The sequence below is a fragment of the Herpailurus yagouaroundi genome, unplaced genomic scaffold, assembly GCF_014898765.1.
Source record: "Herpailurus yagouaroundi ecotype Mexico unplaced genomic scaffold, PumYag 188, whole genome shotgun sequence".
In the NCBI taxonomy this organism is placed as follows: Eukaryota; Metazoa; Chordata; class Mammalia; order Carnivora; family Felidae; genus Herpailurus; species Herpailurus yagouaroundi.
The window spans coordinates 19,415,269-19,432,918 of NW_024412419.1; the positions used below are offsets into that span (position 1 = coordinate 19,415,269).

General features: G+C 45.1%; 2 protein-coding genes across 3 annotated transcripts; both read right to left on the reverse strand.

Moving 5' to 3' along the window:
- Positions 1–574: 574 nt before the first annotated feature.
- Positions 575–10,799, reverse strand: SF3B6 (splicing factor 3b subunit 6). The gene is made up of 4 exons (XM_040496170.1): positions 10,553–10,799; positions 7,231–7,349; positions 1,014–1,152; positions 575–844 (listed from the first exon to the last, which is right to left on the reverse strand). Exons 1-4 carry the CDS (start codon positions 10,580–10,582, stop codon positions 755–757), a joined length of 378 nt encoding a protein of 125 aa, XP_040352104.1. The 5' UTR covers positions 10,583–10,799; the 3' UTR covers positions 575–754.
- Positions 10,800–11,203: 404 nt separating this feature from the next.
- On the reverse strand, positions 11,204–16,881 carry TP53I3 (tumor protein p53 inducible protein 3). Of its 2 annotated transcripts, none has more exons than XM_040496168.1 (6): positions 16,672–16,881; positions 16,185–16,336; positions 14,829–15,096; positions 13,414–13,587; positions 12,340–12,536; positions 11,204–11,563 (listed from the first exon to the last, which is right to left on the reverse strand). In XM_040496168.1, coding segments are annotated over exons 1-6 (975 nt in total). In that variant the 5' UTR covers positions 16,673–16,881; the 3' UTR covers positions 11,204–11,380. The 2 variants fall into 2 exon arrangements, with proteins under 2 accessions (XP_040352102.1, XP_040352101.1); XM_040496167.1 differs by having other exon boundaries at positions 13,414–13,626; positions 16,672–16,880.
- Positions 16,882–17,650: the final 769 nt, after the last annotated feature.

The following is a 17,650-nucleotide window of genomic DNA, read 5'->3' on the forward strand; positions in this document are numbered from 1 at the left end:
AAACAAACCAACCAATGCAAGTAACTACTGGCTAGCACCTGAAAAGGATACGTTAGGCTTTGCAGGCCTTGCTTTCCTGGCGCTCTTAAAAGATGATGCAGAAAATGATGAGACACCATGCTAATGAGTTTGGACATTGTCCTGTGAAAGCCACTGGAAGTTGTTCGGCAGGAGTGGTGATGAGATCCATGTCATACCAGTTATTTTCAAATTCTTTGTCAACACTTTATCTATTCATACAAAATCTTTCTCAGAAACTCAAAATTTAACCTGGGTAAACACAAAGCAGCTCTAGCACATATGTGCATGCACATACACGTGCAAGAACACAATCATCCCGTGTGCTTTTTTAAAATTTATTTTGAGACAGAGAAAGTGCATGTGCAGGGGACAGGCAGAGAGCAAGTGAGAGAATCCCAAGCAGGCTCCACGCTGTCAGCTCAGTCGGTTAAGCATCTGAGTTCTGCTCAGGTCATGATCTCATAGTTCGTGGGTTCAAGCCCCACATCAGGCTCTGGGCTGACAGAGCCTGGGATCAAATAAGAGGGGGAAATTTCAAGACAAAACACTGACATGTTTTACAAAAAGCTACAAGTTTATTCACATAACATATTCTAACAGGTATCAAAGTCTCAAGCAGGTTGTTTTGAATCTCAATTAAGAAATCACAACATTCAGTTTTAATTTAAAAACAAAAAAAGGGTGATGGTGGTTATTCATGGGTTTTAGTCCAAAATGAAAATGCAGAAAACGTTTATTTTGGTGGATCTGTGTTGATGCCGTATTTCTCCTTGAGAAGCTTCAACTGTTCTTCCTTCTTTTTTGTGTCCATCTTCTGAAATGCCTGAAAATGTGGTAAGCACCAAAGTTAACTTACTGACCTGTAGGTGAAATGAATTTCACCAATAGCACCAGCCAGAAAAGAACACACAGTACACTCTATCCGTCCACCCCACGGTACACTAATTCTTACATGGGCTCCCCGGGTGATGAGGACAGTGACTAGTACTTACCCTGTTGGCATTATAGTACAAAACCACCAGGTATCTGTTACAAACATTGAATCCCGAAAGGTGATCACATGCGTTTTTGGCATCAAAGATATCTTCATAGACCACATAAGCTGTTCCTCTGGTTTCAGGTGTGTTCCCCCTGCAGCGTGAAATCAGACTTAATTAAAATACACATTTACCCGAGTTAGGAAGGACAACAGGTCTGAGGTTGGTGTCGAGAATAACCTTTGAGAGAGAGAGAGAGACAGAGAGCAAGCAGGGAAGGGGCAGAGAGAGAGGGAGACACAGAACCCGAAGCAGGCTCCGGGCTGTCAGCACAGAGCCCCATGCGGGGCTTGAACCCTCGGGCCTCGAGATCGTGACCTGAGCTGTAGTCGGCAGCCCAACCGACTGAGCCACCCAGGTGCCCCCTGTAAATAAACTAATAAATACTGTGGGGAAAAAAATTAGCCGGAGCATTGATAGCTGAATAACAACTGTCTTTTAAACCACTAACCAGAGAAGATTAAGGATAGTAAGTGAAGTTTTAAGTATTTTGAGATCAACCTGAACACCATTAGAGAAAATAAACATTATAGATAGGTATGCTGGATAAGCCTACTATTTCTTGAATTGAGGTAATTTTTGTTTTGTTTTGAAGTAAAACAGCTACAGGTTGAACTTGCTCTGTCGGGACTACTGCTGCAGCTGCCAAAGAACCAGCTTGAAACTGCCACGGTCTTCCGTGTACACTGTTCCAGTCTTTCTTACTTCCCATACTAAGAACCAGTTCCCAGTCTCAAGCTGAAAAGTACCGTACTTAGGGGTGATGGCTCCTATTAGTCATCAAAGTCTAGAATGAGGTTTTTCTTAGCGTGCATTTACGCAGCAGAACGAAAACTTAAGTTATTTACTACAATTACCCCGTTACTAGTCCCTTGTTTCTAAAGATTTTGATTTTTTACCGCACTATTAGTTTCAATACTCCAAGACAAGCCCGTCTCCATGTTTCTGAGCAGTATTCTACTAAGGTTTACCAAATCCATAAAAATAAAACCTATTTTGTGTCTGTAGAGCGGGGTGGGGTTGGAGAGAAGCCCCTACCAAGATGGCAAAATTATGCTATCTAGGAAAACAGACAGCCATTAATCCTTTATGGCTGGGAAAGGATGTTTTCTAATGTCGCGTTAACGTGGTTTCTCCCGCTTAGAAGATTCACTCACTGCCTTTGTAAAATGCGGTAGTCAGCTCCCAGCTTTTCATACATACGTTAATAATGTATGCACTTTCATGCATTACACAGCCCTGTCTGGCTCGGGAGAAGGGCTCGGCTTTGGCAGAGACCAGAGGGAGGGCGTGTGCTTATGGCTGGGATTATCTGCCTGCCAGAGGAGAATGCTGGAAGGTCACTGGGAGTGGAAGCTGGACCTTGCTCATGGATTCGGAGCTGCTGCTTGTGTAAGTTTTCCTTGCCACCTCCTCTCTTCACCTCACCAGCTTCCTTCGGCGGGGAGGAAGGGAAGTGTGAAGAGCAACAAACTGCAGGCAGCAGATGGCCATGTGCTTGTCAGTGGGGGCAGTGGGCACAGGTCCCACTCAGCTTATGCTCCCAGTGTGATAAAGATGGACCCTTCCATCTGTGTTCTAGCCACCCAGTGCCAACTGTGGAATAAGGTTTAAGACTGTGGGCTGCCTCTCCGTCTGCCATAGTCCCTGCAGAGGGTCAAGAAAAGGTAGCAGGCCATGGGAAGGGGAGGTACCTCTTTAAATGTGACCTAGGATGTGGCTACAGTCTTGGGCCCCAGTCACAGTTTATGCTTCCTATAAAAGGGTTAGGAAGAGATACAGGGTGCTGGGGCGGTGGGAGGGTGCCGTTGTCACTGAATGCTTACGGGCTGTCAGGCTACAGAGGGATTTTGTAATAGTCCTTACTCTCTGGGGATAGTCTAACAACTTTTGGACCTCTTTAAGTTTTCTTTTTTTTAAGTTTATTTATTTTGAGAGAGAGAGAGAGAGAGAGAGACGAGAGAGAGAATCCTAAGCAGGCTCTGCACTGTCAGCGCAGAGTCTGATGTGGTGCTCAAACTCACACAAACTCACGCGAGATCAAGGCCTGAGCAGAAATCAAGAGTCAGAGGTTTAACCAACTGAGCCACCAGGGTGCCCCTGGACCTTTTAAAAACAAATTTCTTTGTTTATTTAAGTAATCTCTACAACCAACGTGCAGAATCACATGCTCTTCCTACTGAGCCAGACAGGTGCTCCAACTTTTCACTTTTAATTTTTTTTTTCAACGTTTATTTATTTTTGGGACAGAGAGAGACAGAGCATGAACGGGCGAGGGGCAGAGAGAGAGGGAGACACAGAATCGGAAACAGGCTCCAGGCTCTGAGCCATCAGTCCAGAGCCTGACGCGGGGCTCGAACTCATGGACCGTGAGATCGTGACCTGGTTGAAGTCGGACGCTTAACCGACTGCGCCACCCAGGCACCCCTTCACTTTTAATTTTTAATAATGCATTAGCTGGGGGGGGGGGCCCCCCAGCAATGCATTAGCTATGAAAGTTGGGGAATACCCAAAGAAAAAAACACTGCTCCAAAGATTTTGCCAAAATGTCTATTTTTCCTTTGGAATAAAAACATAAAAAAACCTTAATATTTTAGTTCTTGCTAACTGGGCAAAGAAGACCTTATATTTCATTTTACTTTCACACCATGCACCCAACAAGTGCTAATGAGCATTTGAAAAGTGGAGGTCTACTTTCTCCCACATATTCTCTCATACATCCTTTCTCCTGGAAGCTAAAAAACAAAACAAAACAAAACAAAACAAAAGCATCTCTTCCTCTCACATCTTAGGAACTAGAATAGGGATGGGCACTAACCCCATTTTAAAGATTCTCATCTCAAGTGTCCCAGCTCCTAATTAACAACCTAGTATCTTAACCATATTGTAACTTTGATTTTTAAAAGTATGTACTTACACCTACTGTAGGGTAGGCACTGAGCCAACATTATTCTCCTGATTGGTGGTAAATCTTAGAGTAGGAATAAGAAAACCTAATCATGTGACCACCTCTCTTGAGCTTCGGTTGCTTCATGTGTCAAATAACGTTATCAGGCTGTATCACCTGCCCTACACCTTACACGTTTTAATAATCGAAAAAGGTGAAAGGTATGAAAGAGCTTTAAAAAGTTCAAAGCACCAGGGGCACCTGGGTGGCTCAGTCAGTTAAGCATCCAGCTTCAGCTGAGGATATGATCTAGAGGTTCACGAGTTAAAGCCCAGCATCAGGTTCTCTGCTGTCAGCACAGAGCTCTCTTCAGATCCTGTCTCCACCCTTTCCCCGCTCATGCTCTCTCTCCCTCTCTCAAAAATGAACATTAAAAATTTTTTCAAAAAAATAGAAGAGAAGCAGTAAAAAGTTCAAAGCACCAAGTGTCTGCTATATACCAGGTAGGCTGATCAATCATCCTAGTTTGCCCAAGACTGTCCAGATTTTGGCACTGAAAGTCCACATCCCAGAAACCATGGTCCTGGGCAAACTGGGAAGGTTGGTCACCCTAGTGCTAGGTGCCAAAAATGTGATAAAGCATGAACACAGCTAGGGAACAGAAAAACATCTGTTTCTTAATCTATTAATTTAGACCCAAGTTCCTGCACACCAAACTTTTATGCATTTATTCAACAAATATATATATTGTGTTCTTGGGGTGCCTAGATGGCTCAGCTGGTTAAGCGTTGGACTCTTTGATTTCAGCTCAAGTCACGATCTCACTGTTCGTGAGTTTGAGCCCCACATCACGCTCTGTGCTGACAGCGTGCAGCCTGCTTGGGATTGTCTCCCTCTCTCTTTGCCCCTCCTCCCCTTGCTCTCTCTCAAAAAAATAAATACAAATTTACCAAATATATACTGTGTTCTTTCTGTATGACAGGGACTGGAAATATAATAGTGAAAAAGACAAGCATCATCCCTCCCTTCAAGGACCTTTATTCAAGTGGGAGAAAGATAAAGAAATAATTACAGACAAGAAATCTTATTAAGGAAGCAGACGGAGATGAATGGGAGGACAGGGGATTAAAGCTAGGGTGGTCAGGGTAAACCTCTCCGAGAAGGTGACGATGAGGCTGAGACCTGAAGAATGAGGAGCCAGACAGGAGATGAGCCACGTGACAATCATTCCAGATGGAGGGAGCAGAGTACAAAGGCCCTGAGCTACTGTGCAGCCTTCTACACATGCCACTGCTTAATTATCTGTCCTTTTACCTTGGCTTTCTGAAACTCTCTCTAATCTCACTGTGGACCGTCAATACATTTTGTAACACTTTCAAAGTCAAGTACAACCACTTTCTATACTATTAATTTACTTAGATAACTGGGGTGTTTAACATGAATCAGGCACAACAGCTGTCAACACAAAATGAAAAGAATATATGATACCTGCCCTAGGAGCTCACAGGCTGGCAGGAGAGACCAGGAAATACACAGACAACAACAAAATCACCTGTTAGGAGATGTTCACAGAAGGTGCTGTGGGAGCATAGACAGGGGTGGCTAACACACACAAGAAGGAAATACTCCATGACAAAGTGCTTTCACAGGAATGATCTAATTTGATCCTTACTAGAATTCCTTTAAGAACACAGGTTAGGAAGATTGTGTTTCATAAGTAATTGAAGCTCAGAGGGGTTAAATATTTTGCCCAGTTATACGCAACTAGCAAATGTCCAGTTAGTATCTGAACTTAGGTCTTACAACCAATTCAGTAAATTTATCCTACTGCCTCCATGTTAAAAACTGAAAGGCACTAGATTACCTTACATGTGAGGGTAAGAAAACCAAAAAGTGGGACACCTTGCCCAGGGTCACAGGGCCTGAAGCAGAATCTTCTTTCCTGACCTCCAAGTCAGGGGATCTTCTGTATGACATTCTTGTATGTCTAGGACAGGGTTTCTTAACCTAGGTTTCATGTACCCCCTGAAATCATATGCAAAATTTTGTATTCTTCTGTAGAAAGGGTCCAAAGCTTTCACCAAATATCCAGAGGACTGAGACTTCCTAAAGAGAATGGCTAGTCTATAACACTTCATTTCTATCCCTACTTGAGTACCAATGATGATGTATTGCTAGCACTTGGTTTACTTTCTGGAGGGACAGTGATCATTTCAAAGGACAGTCCTCAAGATCTCAAAGAGTTCTTAAAAAAAAAAAAAAAAAGAAAGGAAAGAAAAAATATCTCACAGAATGTTAAAAGCCAAGAAGAAGCTCTCAGGTCATTAAGGAAAATTTATTAAGAAAGAGATAGTCAGGGGTTCCTGGCTGGCTCAGTCGGGGGGGAGCATGAGACCCTTGATAAAAGGATCATGCTGAGTGTACAGATTACTAAAAAATAAAGAAATAAACTTAAGGAAAAAAACAGAAAGAAATCCTTCCAAATGGACTCTTAGGTAAGTAGAATGTCAGTGGCTATGAATCTGAGTAGTGTCAATATTCAGTTTAGAATCAGAAGTTTTATCACTAAATAGCTGTGTGAATCTAGAAAGGTACTTGTACTCTGTGGGCCTCAAAATAGTCTCACCTGTGAAACAGAGTATCAACTCCACACAGGGCTGTAGTACTGGTCATGGAAATAAAAGCACCTGTTACAATAAATGGCATTTTGTAGATGTTCAATAAATACCATTTGAAGATATGAACACCAATTTTTAGATTAAAACACGAATTCGTGTTGCAATTATTCTCCCCTCTTTTAAATCTTCAACAGAAAAAAAATAAATTTCAACAGAAAGCTATAGCTGAAAAAGAAAAAAGAGAGCTGTAGTTGAAAAAAAAAATCATTTTTTTCAGTTACTTGTTAGGTTATTCAGAAATTCTGAGTAAAGGAGACACCAAAGCAAATTAGAGTTAATGGACATAAAAAAACAGAGTATTGTATCTGACTTTACAAATAATAGTTACGCTATTATGTTAGTTCTTTCTTTTCCCACCCATTCCCCTGAAACCATTCATTACTGCTTCAAGCCTTCTCTAATTTCACTACTATCCTTGGCTCTCACTGAGCTGGATCAGGAGGGTCTCATGTTTTTCCATACAAAATGAATAAATAAATAAATCTCATTTCTCAGATTCCAATCTATTTAGTCTCTAGGCTCTTGGTTAGACCCTGTTGTCAGCTATAATTGAGATTATACAATCATTTTCCTGAAATGACATTTCAAAAGTCTCAGTAAGACTCACACTCGAATTTGACGAATAGGTCCATATTTTCCAAATATATCATACATTTCTTCAGCTGTGATTTTGTACGGCAAATTTCTTATGTATAAAATCCGATTTACTTCAGGTGGAAGTCGAATCTAAAATGAGAAATATGTACTATTATTATAATCAGGGGCAGGAGCGCTACCACCTAAAATAAACTTCTCATAATTATAAATTCTCACAGTAAAACAAAAACAAAGATACAACAAACATAATAGTCAAGAATAAGAATTATTAAAAAATAATTATTATAATCTGAAATTATTTTCTGAAAATAGCATGCTTTTCAGAAAATCAACTGGGCTCTCGTTTTAGGGAGTATGCTTTCAGGCAGTGCAGTTAAACACAGATTTCCAACCTCATTTAAAAGTCCACAATGCCTTAGACACATAGGGGAATGAAGGGAACTCTTCCTGTTTCTTACACAATAAAACTCCCACTGATGACTCTTATCTGGTCTTTTTTTTTTTTTTAATTTTTTTTTCAACGTTTATTTATTTTTGGGACAGAGAGAGACAGAGCATGAACGGGGGAGGGGCAGAGAGAGAGGGAGACACAGAATCGGAAACAGGCTCCAGGCTCCGAGCCATCAGCCCAGAGCCTGACGCGGGGCTCGAACTCACGGAGCGCGAGATCGTGACCTGGCTGAAGTCGGACGCTTAACCGACTGCGCCACCCAGGCGCCCCTTATCTGGTCTTTTTAAGAACCTGTTACATTAATGATATCTTCTCCCTCTTGAATTTAGTGTTCCCTTCACTATGACCTTCTACTATTCCTCCAATGAGCAGCTGCTTATGTTCTGCCAACTGTTACACAAAACTAAATACTTATTTGGATCCCTCGTTGTTCATTCATCAATATTTACTGAGCACCTTCCTTTTGTATATACCAGGCTAGGTATTAGGATTAAACAGTGAAGGAAAAAAGACAAGGTTTCTGCCTTCCCTGAACTTATTAGCTCTCTACTTATTATCCTATTTTGTTTTTTTTTCCCCTCTCAGTCAAGCATCTGGAAAGATTAAGTTTATACTCACTACTTCATATTCTTTCCTTCACTGATACACATCAACGTACCACAACCTAGCTTCCATCCCAGCACTATGACGAAATGCTCTTATTCACTAAGACCTCTTCACTGCAGTGTTCAATTCTCATCACACTTAACTTCTCTGGGGCTTCTGACACTGTTGACTATTACTTTCTTGACAACAATGACACTATTTCCTTGGCTTCCCCCTAACTGTCTGGCTAGTTCTTCTCATTCTTGTCATTAACATATGCTCTTCAACAGAATTTTACTTTTAGACTTTTCTTTTAAGTTTACTTATTTATTTATGGGGGGGGGCGGTGGCAGAGAGAGAGGGAGAGAGAATTGCAAGCAGGCTCCGCACTATCAGCACAGAGCCCCTGAACCACGAAGTCACGACCTGCAATGAAATCAAGTCGAACACTTAACTGACTCAGCCACCCGGGTGCCCCCAGACTTTTCTTTACCTTTGTATACTGTCCTTAAGTCCACATTCTCTTTGGTCTCTTAACGACAACACATGGTTTCCACAGTAAGTGGATGACTCTTCAATATAAATCTCCCATCCAGGGTTCACTCCTGTGTTATTAACATATTCAACTACACATTGGATATTAATTTGCTCAAAACTATTAAGCTGGCAACTATTTCAGACATTAAACTAAGTGCTGTATGAAAGGAAAAAGAGGAGGGGCACTGGGTGGCTCAATTGGTTAAGCAGTGGGCTTTGGCTCAGGTCATGATCTCAAGGTTCATGAGTTCAAACCCCACATCAGGCTCTCTGCTGTCAGCACAGAGGCTGCTTTGGATCCTGTCTCCTCTGTCTGCCCCTCCCGTGCTGGTTCCCTTCTCTCTCTCTCTCTCTCTAAATAAATAAATAAACTTAAAAAAAAAAAAAAAGAAAGAAAAAGAAGATACTTCTTCCTTGCCCTCAAACTAGTAGTAGTGACAAATGGTAAACAAATAAGTATAATAAAGTTTTAGATTTAAAATTCAAGACTGCCTTCAAATAGACAATCAGCACTGCCAATTATAATACACGTCTCTAGTACATCTGCTTTCTCACTCTGTAAGACACTGTATCACACTTACTCTTTTCTCCTCAAGCCTTACCACCACCACTCCTTCTAACATCTGAGTTGGGCGGTAACCTCTTCCCTGCCCATCTCAGGAGATGATCTTGGCTCTTCCTTATTGAAAAAATATATGACTAAATGGTAAGTACCTTATAGTCATATCACTAAACCCATCAATCTAAATTCATCCATATCCACCCCTCTCCCTCTCATTATTATGCCAACCTTCATCTATTCAAAACCTTAACTCCTGAACTTACTTCATCTTTCTCCTACATCATCAGTTTCCCCCACACTACTGAATCATTCTCTCTGGCATGCAAATACACCTCGTATCACACATCTTGAAAGAGAGAAGATATCAACCATCATCCAATCTCTCTGCTTCCTATTGACATGAAAACTTGTGGAAACAGCTGTCTCCATTTTCTTAACTTTCATCCTCTTTTCAACCCACTGCAACCAACCTTTCATCCGCTAAGATGATCATCAAGGTTACCAAAATTCTGCATCTCACCATACCTAATTATGTCTTCATTACACTGTATCTCTCAGCCTTATGGCTGACCAACCATCTCCCTGGGACTACTTTTCTTAGGTTCCCATATAACACCCCATTCTTTAACAGAATGTAAACAGAAGAACGCTTTTATTCACTGTTGTATCCACAATGTGTAGACTATGTCAGGCACAAAGTAGGTATTCAATAAATATAACTTCTCAGTTGTTTCTTATCTCGCAGTTTTGGTATATAGTCGGTGCTCAAAAACACTGAGTTAAAACATTAATCAAGGAGCCACAAAGCTCCATGACTTGAGGAGAATCCCAGGCTCTGGTTGCCTGTGAGCTATTAGGTTATTTACTGGAGACTCGTCTGTGCTTTTGACTTTTGGGTGAAGATCCTGTCGTCAGTTCGCGGGTGCAGATCAAGCAACAAAGGCTGTAGGATTAACACTATCGCTGACACCAGAATAAGAGACCGAGAGAACTCTCAAAAGGAGTGGACGCGGAAACGTGGCTCAGGGAGCATATCCGTAAGGATGGGGCTAAGATGGAACCCCCAGTGATAAGATAGCAAATTGTGGGCTACCCTGGCCCGGGGACCGAGGAAGTGCAAGATACACAGCGCCACGCCGTTGAGAAAGTCCAACAGCGAAGTCCTCCCCCTCTTTGGCAGAAGGCCCCGATACTCACGTTCGCCCTCTTGGCCGCTTGCATCGCCATCTTGGCGGGCTGATAAGGTTACCGCAGCAGACACTGGAATTCCTCCGGACACCCCCGGAGCTGCTCTGCAAGACCCCAACACCGCGTCAAACACAGGACATCAACATCCACCACCGGAAGCTCTAAAACACGCCGGAATATCGCCGTCTCACGCCGAGACGTGCTTACGTAACATCCCCTTTCGAAAAGACTCCGGGGCAAAACGAGCCTGAGATGACAAAGAGGAGGGGCTGATAGTTGAAAGGTGAGGATTCAAGACGGGGCTGAGCTGTGCACCGGAAAGGGCGGGGCCTGGGCTTAAGAAGGGGAGGTGTTCCTGTCACGGCAGCCCTGAGCAAAGGAAGCTGGCCGGAGGGTGCGGGGCCTGGCCCCTGTGGGGCGCGCGCGGCGGTACCCAGGGACTGGTGTGTGGGCCCGGTCCTCCAGCGCTGGGCAAAGCTGGGCTTACGGGGTTGTGGCAGGTGGGGTTGTGGCCGACCCTGTCCCCGTACCCGGAACCCCCGACCCTGAAGTTGAGCACTCCTGTAACGCCTGCGGCGACGCCAGCCCCGACCCCCACCTCGTCCCCGCCCCGGCTGCCTCAGTCAGCGATCTGGGGCCGCCGAAGTGAGAAGGCCGCCCTTTAGCTCTACTTTCTTTTTATTTCCCTAGATTGGCTTTACACGGGTCAGTTGACGAGGCCGGGGAAGGGCCAATGGGTTACAGGGCGGCCAGGAGTCGCACCCGATCTCCTTCCTGCGTGCTGTGAACTTTGTCCAAGTTTGTCCTGGGAAGGCCTGAGTACTACCCCCTCCTCCTTCACTGCGGCAGTTCCAGGACGATTTTGCCCACGTTCTTGTTGCTCTCCATGTATGCATGGGCCTCTTGGATCGCAGTCACGGGGTAGACTCTGTCCAAAACCGGCACTAGACGTTGTGGGCTCTCCGTGGAGAAGTGGGGCAGAATCTGTTTTGTGAAAGCCTCCACCAGCATTTGCTTGTACTTAAAATAAGGAAAAGGAGACCATCAGTCTAGACAGAGGCTTTACCTTGCTACTCCCCATCCTGCTTATTTATTAGCTTTTGTGCTCTATCTGAAACGTGTACACATCTGAAAATGCACACAGGGGTACCTAACTCCTTTACTACCAGCTTGTATATGCATGCCCCTAAATGTATAACCACTCTTCTGTAGCAGATAAAGACGGAATCCTGGACTAAAATATTAGTGGCACAGACCACAGGACTGTTTTTAAGGGTTTAAAGCAGGAGTTGGGCCACAGAACGGGCTTCTATAGGCTGAGTTCAAAAGGGATGTTTATGCTCTGCTATCCCACAGGTGTGAAAACGTAGGTTGGGAAACATTCCCAAATCTGGCACCTGCTAAAGTGCCACACAGAGAAGGTTTCAGTAATATATAATATGTTGAAGGTCCAGCCTTAACTAACCTTACTCACCTAAGCGGCTTTATATCACACTGAAAAGAGTTCTGCCTTTGGAGACAACCCCTATTTCCTAATATTGTCAATGCTTCATTCATTCTGTTACAAAGGTTAAATAATATGTGAGGGATTAGTTACCTTCTTTCCAAGATGTTGAGACTTCTGACCAATTTTAATTAGTTCTGTGAAAATGATTACTTATTTATCCATAGCGGGGCAGGTTTCTACATGGGCTGTCTAACAGAAGATGTGTCAGATCTAACTTTTTTGTAGTTATGTAAACAAATCACACTTTTCTGGGCAATAAAATCATGTTTTCTTTTCATTCATCATTCACCTTTTCGTCCCTTGATCTCAGCAGAGTGGTGATCAGACTTCCTCGTTTAAAAAGTAGCTTTGAAAGTAGAGGTCCATTGATGTCCTTTCCTCCCATCAGACCATAGAGAACCCAGCGACCGTCAAGAGCCAGGCAGTTGACATTTTTCTCCCAGTAGGATCCACCTATGCAGTCTAGAATAAGGTTGACTCCAGCACCTTTCACATGAAATACAGATTTGTAGTGCTAGTCAGACACAGAAAGCTTTGTGCAAAGTAAGATTCCATGGTATATTTGTGAATATATGGATATGTACATGTATACAATGTATAGGTTAGAACTAGAAACATTGCTCAAAGAAACATTGCTGTAAATGGAGTTTAGATAGCTGAATTCTATCATACATGTGTGCTGTAGTTCATCTTTTATGATTCCTAGCCACAGCAAGAGGGAAATGGGGCAACACCATGACCTGGTATCTCTCTTGATCCCCATGTAAGTATAGAACCCACTGGCACCCAAGCATGAAAGAGAAAGAACAGGGGAAATCCACCCAGTCTACAGAGCAGGCTAATTCACATCTAAATTATGAAGTGTCTGTACTGGGTTGTCTGAATCATTTTACTAGCTTTGGTTTCATCTCTCCTTTTCGACTCAAAATGGAAAAGGGATGACCTCAAAATATACAGATTTGGCTTTGGAATGCAGAGGCTTACCCATTTGGGGAGCTACCATCCTACCCCTCCTATGACCAGCACTAAACTGGTCTCTGCCCTACGCTCCTGGTAACTCATTGCAGAGTGACTTGGAAGAAGAGGTCCTGGATAATTCCGGGCCAATTCTTTGGTTTATCCAGTTTTTAAAATGAGTAGGAATCCTATCACTTACAAGAATGCACACAGAAACATTTTAGTCCTAAATACTGTCTGCCTGTTTCCAGAGGTCAAACACCAGAGTACTAGAAATTGGCCAGGGCAGCTGTTGGGCATTTAGCAGAGGCAAGACAGATCCAGAGTACTGGCAACCTTCAGGCTGGTGAGGATTTTGTTTAATCGCCTCTGAAATTCCTGTTGAGCTGCAGAAGCTATTGTTTACCTTTGGTGAATTTCAGTGTTGCTTCAGAAAAATCCTCTTCTTTGTAATTGAATCCAGCAGCTGCTCCAAGCTTCTCTGCCATCTGAAGCTTGTGCTGGGAGCCAGCTGTGACTAGAGGAATAGCTCCAGCCATCCGGGCGAGTTGGATGGCAGCTGTGCCCACACCACTTGATCCTGCATGGATTAGCACAGAGTCTCCAGCCTGAACGTGTCCTGTGACACAAAGTACAGGAACCATTCTCTTTACTTTGCAAGTGTTACACATTCCCCACGAAGGCATATTCTGCCACATGTGCCTGGCCCTGGACCACCGAATGCCAAATCTCTTGCTCTCTTCAGAGTGCTCGACAATTCTTTTTTTGTTTTCCTGCCTCTTGTCAAAGTGGGAAACAACCTTTTGAAACAGCTATTAGCAGCCACATCCATAATCTATATTTTACCTATGAAGTAATACCGAGATGCACATCTCTGACATATACCTTAATAAGTAAGAAGTAACTGCGCTTCCCACTGTCACCACCTGAAGCCAGTCCCTCTTTAGTCTGAAACTGGCCTCCAGCTGCTCTCAGTGATCCAGGCACCATGGACAGCCACCAGGCTTCTCTTCCTGAAATGGAGCTTTCATTATGTCACTTTCTCCTCAAAATGTAAAGTGGTTCTCAGTTGGCTTTTGCATCCAGTCCAGACAATGTGCCACTCAAGGCCACTACAACCCAGTCCGAGTCTCATCTGTCACAGATAATAATCATTGTCCTTCACTCTGAGTGGAGCAGCCAATCTCACCTTGACACTCTCTTAAGCTGCCTTGGCCTGCCTTCTGTCCACCTCAACTTTACTCACCCTTCAAGTCCTTCTCTTCCAGAAAGCCCTCTCTTCCCACGCTTACCCACGCTAACTGTTGCCATCTGGAGTTTCTATTGTAGTTAGAGACAGGGCCACCTGCTGAACTCTATGGTTCTATGTGCATGACTGGTCTTCCCAGTTTCACTGAGCTCCCTCATGGCAGGGACCAAGTCTTCTTAGGCTCCCTCCCATCAGAGGGATTGGGAAGAATAAAAGTTGATTGAATAGCCCCTTCTGCTGCATCAGGCTCACAGAGAGAAGCTCGGCAGGACTGTGAGCAGCTGGGACTACTGGCGGGCCTACAGTGTGAAGATGTGCACAGGCCTTCTATCCAGTGCTTTCCAGGCTCCATCTACCAACCATGATTTTCAGCCTCAACATCAGGCCATTGCTAACGTGGTATGAGGACCTGATACTACCGGCAGTACATTAGGGTGGGATGCTGGGGTTGGGTGTGACTCAGTGGCCAGGCCAAAGCTGCTTCTGAGGGCTGCTGGGTTTTGAGGTGGCTGAGTCAGGAAGTAACTAAGCCACACTGTATGGAGCGAGCACGGTGCGGGGGACCTCCTCACCCAAGAGATGTAACAGCTGGAAGGCGGTAAGCCAGGCCTCTGGGATGGCTGCAGCCTGGGACAGGGTCAGTCCTGCTGGAATAGGCATGAGGAGCCCTTCAGGGACAGTGACATACTGAGCCTGTCCCCCGCCAGGCAGCAGAACCATGACTGGGTCCCCAATCTTCCAGTGCCCCTGGCAGGCGGGCCCCAGCGCTGCTATGTGTCCAGATGCCTCCAATCCCAAAATGCTGCTGGCTCCCGGGGGTGGGGGATACTGGCCTTGTCTCTGCAGAAAGAGGGGTGCACTAAGTGGTGAGCATGATCAGAAATGTGTGTGTCACCATCCCTGGCTCTCTTCCAATGGCCCCTCTTTTTCTCAGAAAAAATAGGGTAAAGTCAGGTTTTGCTAAGTCAGCACAGGAGACAGGAGAAGTAATTCAGATACTGTAAGTCACATAATAGGTGGATGTCAGAAGTGGTTGGGTCCTTAGCTATTTACTTCATCAAAACACCTTTTTTTACAAAGAGAGAAACTGAGACCTGCACAGGGAAATGCCTTGTCCAAGGTCACAAAGTAAATCAGTAGCAGGACGAGGAACAAAACCGTGGACTCCTTAAAGACAGTTTTCATATATTAAGTGCCAGGCTTTGTACTCACTCACTGCAAGCCTCAGAAGCCTCTGACTGGAGGTTTCAGACCAGAGGGGCTGAACTAAGACTGCACTAGAACCATTTGAGGAGCTTTTTCAAAGTACATATGCCTGGGTTGTGGTAATGTTTATTTTGGAAAAGTGGCACAGGTGATTCTGGCACACATTTCTCAATTACCCCAATCAATGCAACTGTCTCAGTTTAGTGCTTCAAAGAGCAGAAAAAAGAAGATTCCTAGAGTACAGTCCCCTGCCAGCTCCAGGACCCTCAGAGCTGAAGGAATGCAGAACTTTGGAGCCACACCAGACCTCAGTTTGAATTAGAGCTGCCCTGATTATTAGTGTTCTGAGTATTGCTTAACCTCTCTGACTCTCAGTTTATCTATATAATACAAATGGTAAACAGGGTTGCCAAAAGAGTAAATGAGATAGAGCAAGGCCTCACACACACACACCCCACACGCTCAACAAATGGTAGTCCCCATCTCCTTATGTGGAAGCCTGAGCAGGTAATGGGTTAACACAGAGTAGATGCCGCTTTGCAAATATCCCTATATATTGTGGAAACAAAGGAGGCTAAATGGTTCTTTGTCTTAGGACCCCCGGCACACATTCTGCAAACATATCATGAAGCCTGTTACTGGCAGTGCCATAGGTCATTCCTTTTATCTGTCTGGTGAATCTTTCTCGAAGGCCCCGAAGCCCCTCCCTGACCCCTGGGTACCTGGAGTAAGTCTGCCCGGTTCAGGGCGCTGGCCGCCACTTTCAGGAGGACTTCACTTTCTACTGGGCTGGGCTTGGCCACCTCCTTCAAGTAAAGGTTTTCTGGTCCTCCCGGCTTGTCAAAGTGCACAGCTAACATGTTCTCTGAGGACACTGTAGAAGCAAGGGAGGCAGCCCGAGGTCCTTCGGAGAGCGCAGCGCCTAACCCGACGCTGCAGCGCCCCCTGCCGGCCAGCGGCTTCCCTTAAAAAGTGGTCTCCAGGACGTCCGGCCCGCGCCGCGCCCCGCGCTCCTTCCCTGGAGGTCCCAGCCTCCCGCACACGGACCCCCTGCAGAGGACTCTGGTTAGGCCAAGGTGGCGCTGTCCCGGCTAGGATGCAGCGTAGGGGGAAGACACAGAAGAGCGTGAGGCAAGTTGCGCTCCCTCTGAGTTGGAACCCACCCCCACCCCGCCTCACCCGCCCGGGTGTGAGTTCCTGGACACTTACTGGGGCCGGGCTCCCCGCTGCTCCGCGCGGCGCGGTCCTGCGCTCCCTCGGGTCCCTGGAGCAGAAGAACCCTGGAGTCCGGGACTGCCTCGGCCGCGACCGCGAAGGACGGCTGGACTCCAGACAGCGCCAGGGGTGGGACTGACCTGGACCAACCCTCCTCTTCCTTCTCCTTCTCCCCCACCTTGCAAAGATAGTGATAGCGAATCAGATTCTCTATTCATTTGAGCCTCGGAAACTAGTCTTTCTTCGGTTGGCCGGAAATCCTGTTATAGTCTCACTTCCAGAAGAGAAAACTTCCTTCTCTCTAGAGAACTAGTCTCTTGGCCGGCGATCGGTCCATTTTCCACCCAGGCCAGGCTTTTAACTCACTGACGCTGTAGGGCCAGCATCTTGAGTATGGTTGGGCACGATGGGTGCAGCTGACAGAATTGAGGAGGATTGGAGAAAGGGGAAGGTAAAAGCCGTCCTGGGATCCTAACCACTTCTGCTCTTCCTCCTGGGGATGAGGGAGCAGCGCCTGGAAGATGCTGCCCGGGGAGGCAGTTTTGACTGGTTAAAGTTGTATAAATAGGCTACATCAGGTTTCTCAGATTTGGCACTGTTGACATTTTGGACTAGATACATTTTTTTTTTTTTAATTTTTAATGTTTATTTTTGAGCGAGGGAGACAGTGTGAGTGGGGGAGGGGCAGAGAGAGAGAGGGAGACACAGAATTTGAAGCAGGCTCCAGGTTGGGAGCTGTAAGCACAGAACCCTATGCAGGGCTGGAATTCAGGAACCCTGAGATCATGACCTGAGCCAAAGTCGAACACTTAACCTACTGAGCCACCCAGGCACCCCTGGACTAGATAATTATTTATTTTTGAAAGAATGCCCTGTGCATTGTGCAATGTTTAACAGCATCCTGGTCTTCACCCACTATCCAATCATGACAATAAAAAAATGCTTCCAGACATCTTCCGGGGGGGGGGGGGGG

Coding starts and splice junctions, on each gene's coding strand:
- SF3B6 (XM_040496170.1), bottom strand. CDS start 10,582: ATGGCGATGCAAGCGGCCAAGAGGGCGAAC. Junction 7,350..10,552: donor AAGCGGCCAAGAGGGCGAAC/GTGAGTATCGGG, acceptor TTCTCATTTTAG/ATTCGACTTCCACCTGAAGT. Junction 1,153..7,230: donor CCTATTCGTCAAATTCGAGT/GTGAGTCTTACT, acceptor TTCACGCTGCAG/GGGGAACACACCTGAAACCA.
- TP53I3 (XM_040496167.1), bottom strand. Junction 15,097..16,184: donor ACCGGGCAGACTTACTCCAG/GTACCCAGGGGT, acceptor CTCTTTCTGCAG/AGACAAGGCCAGTATCCCCC. Junction 11,564..12,339: donor TGAGATCAAGGGACGAAAAG/GTGAATGATGAA, acceptor CCTTATTTTAAG/TACAAGCAAATGCTGGTGGA.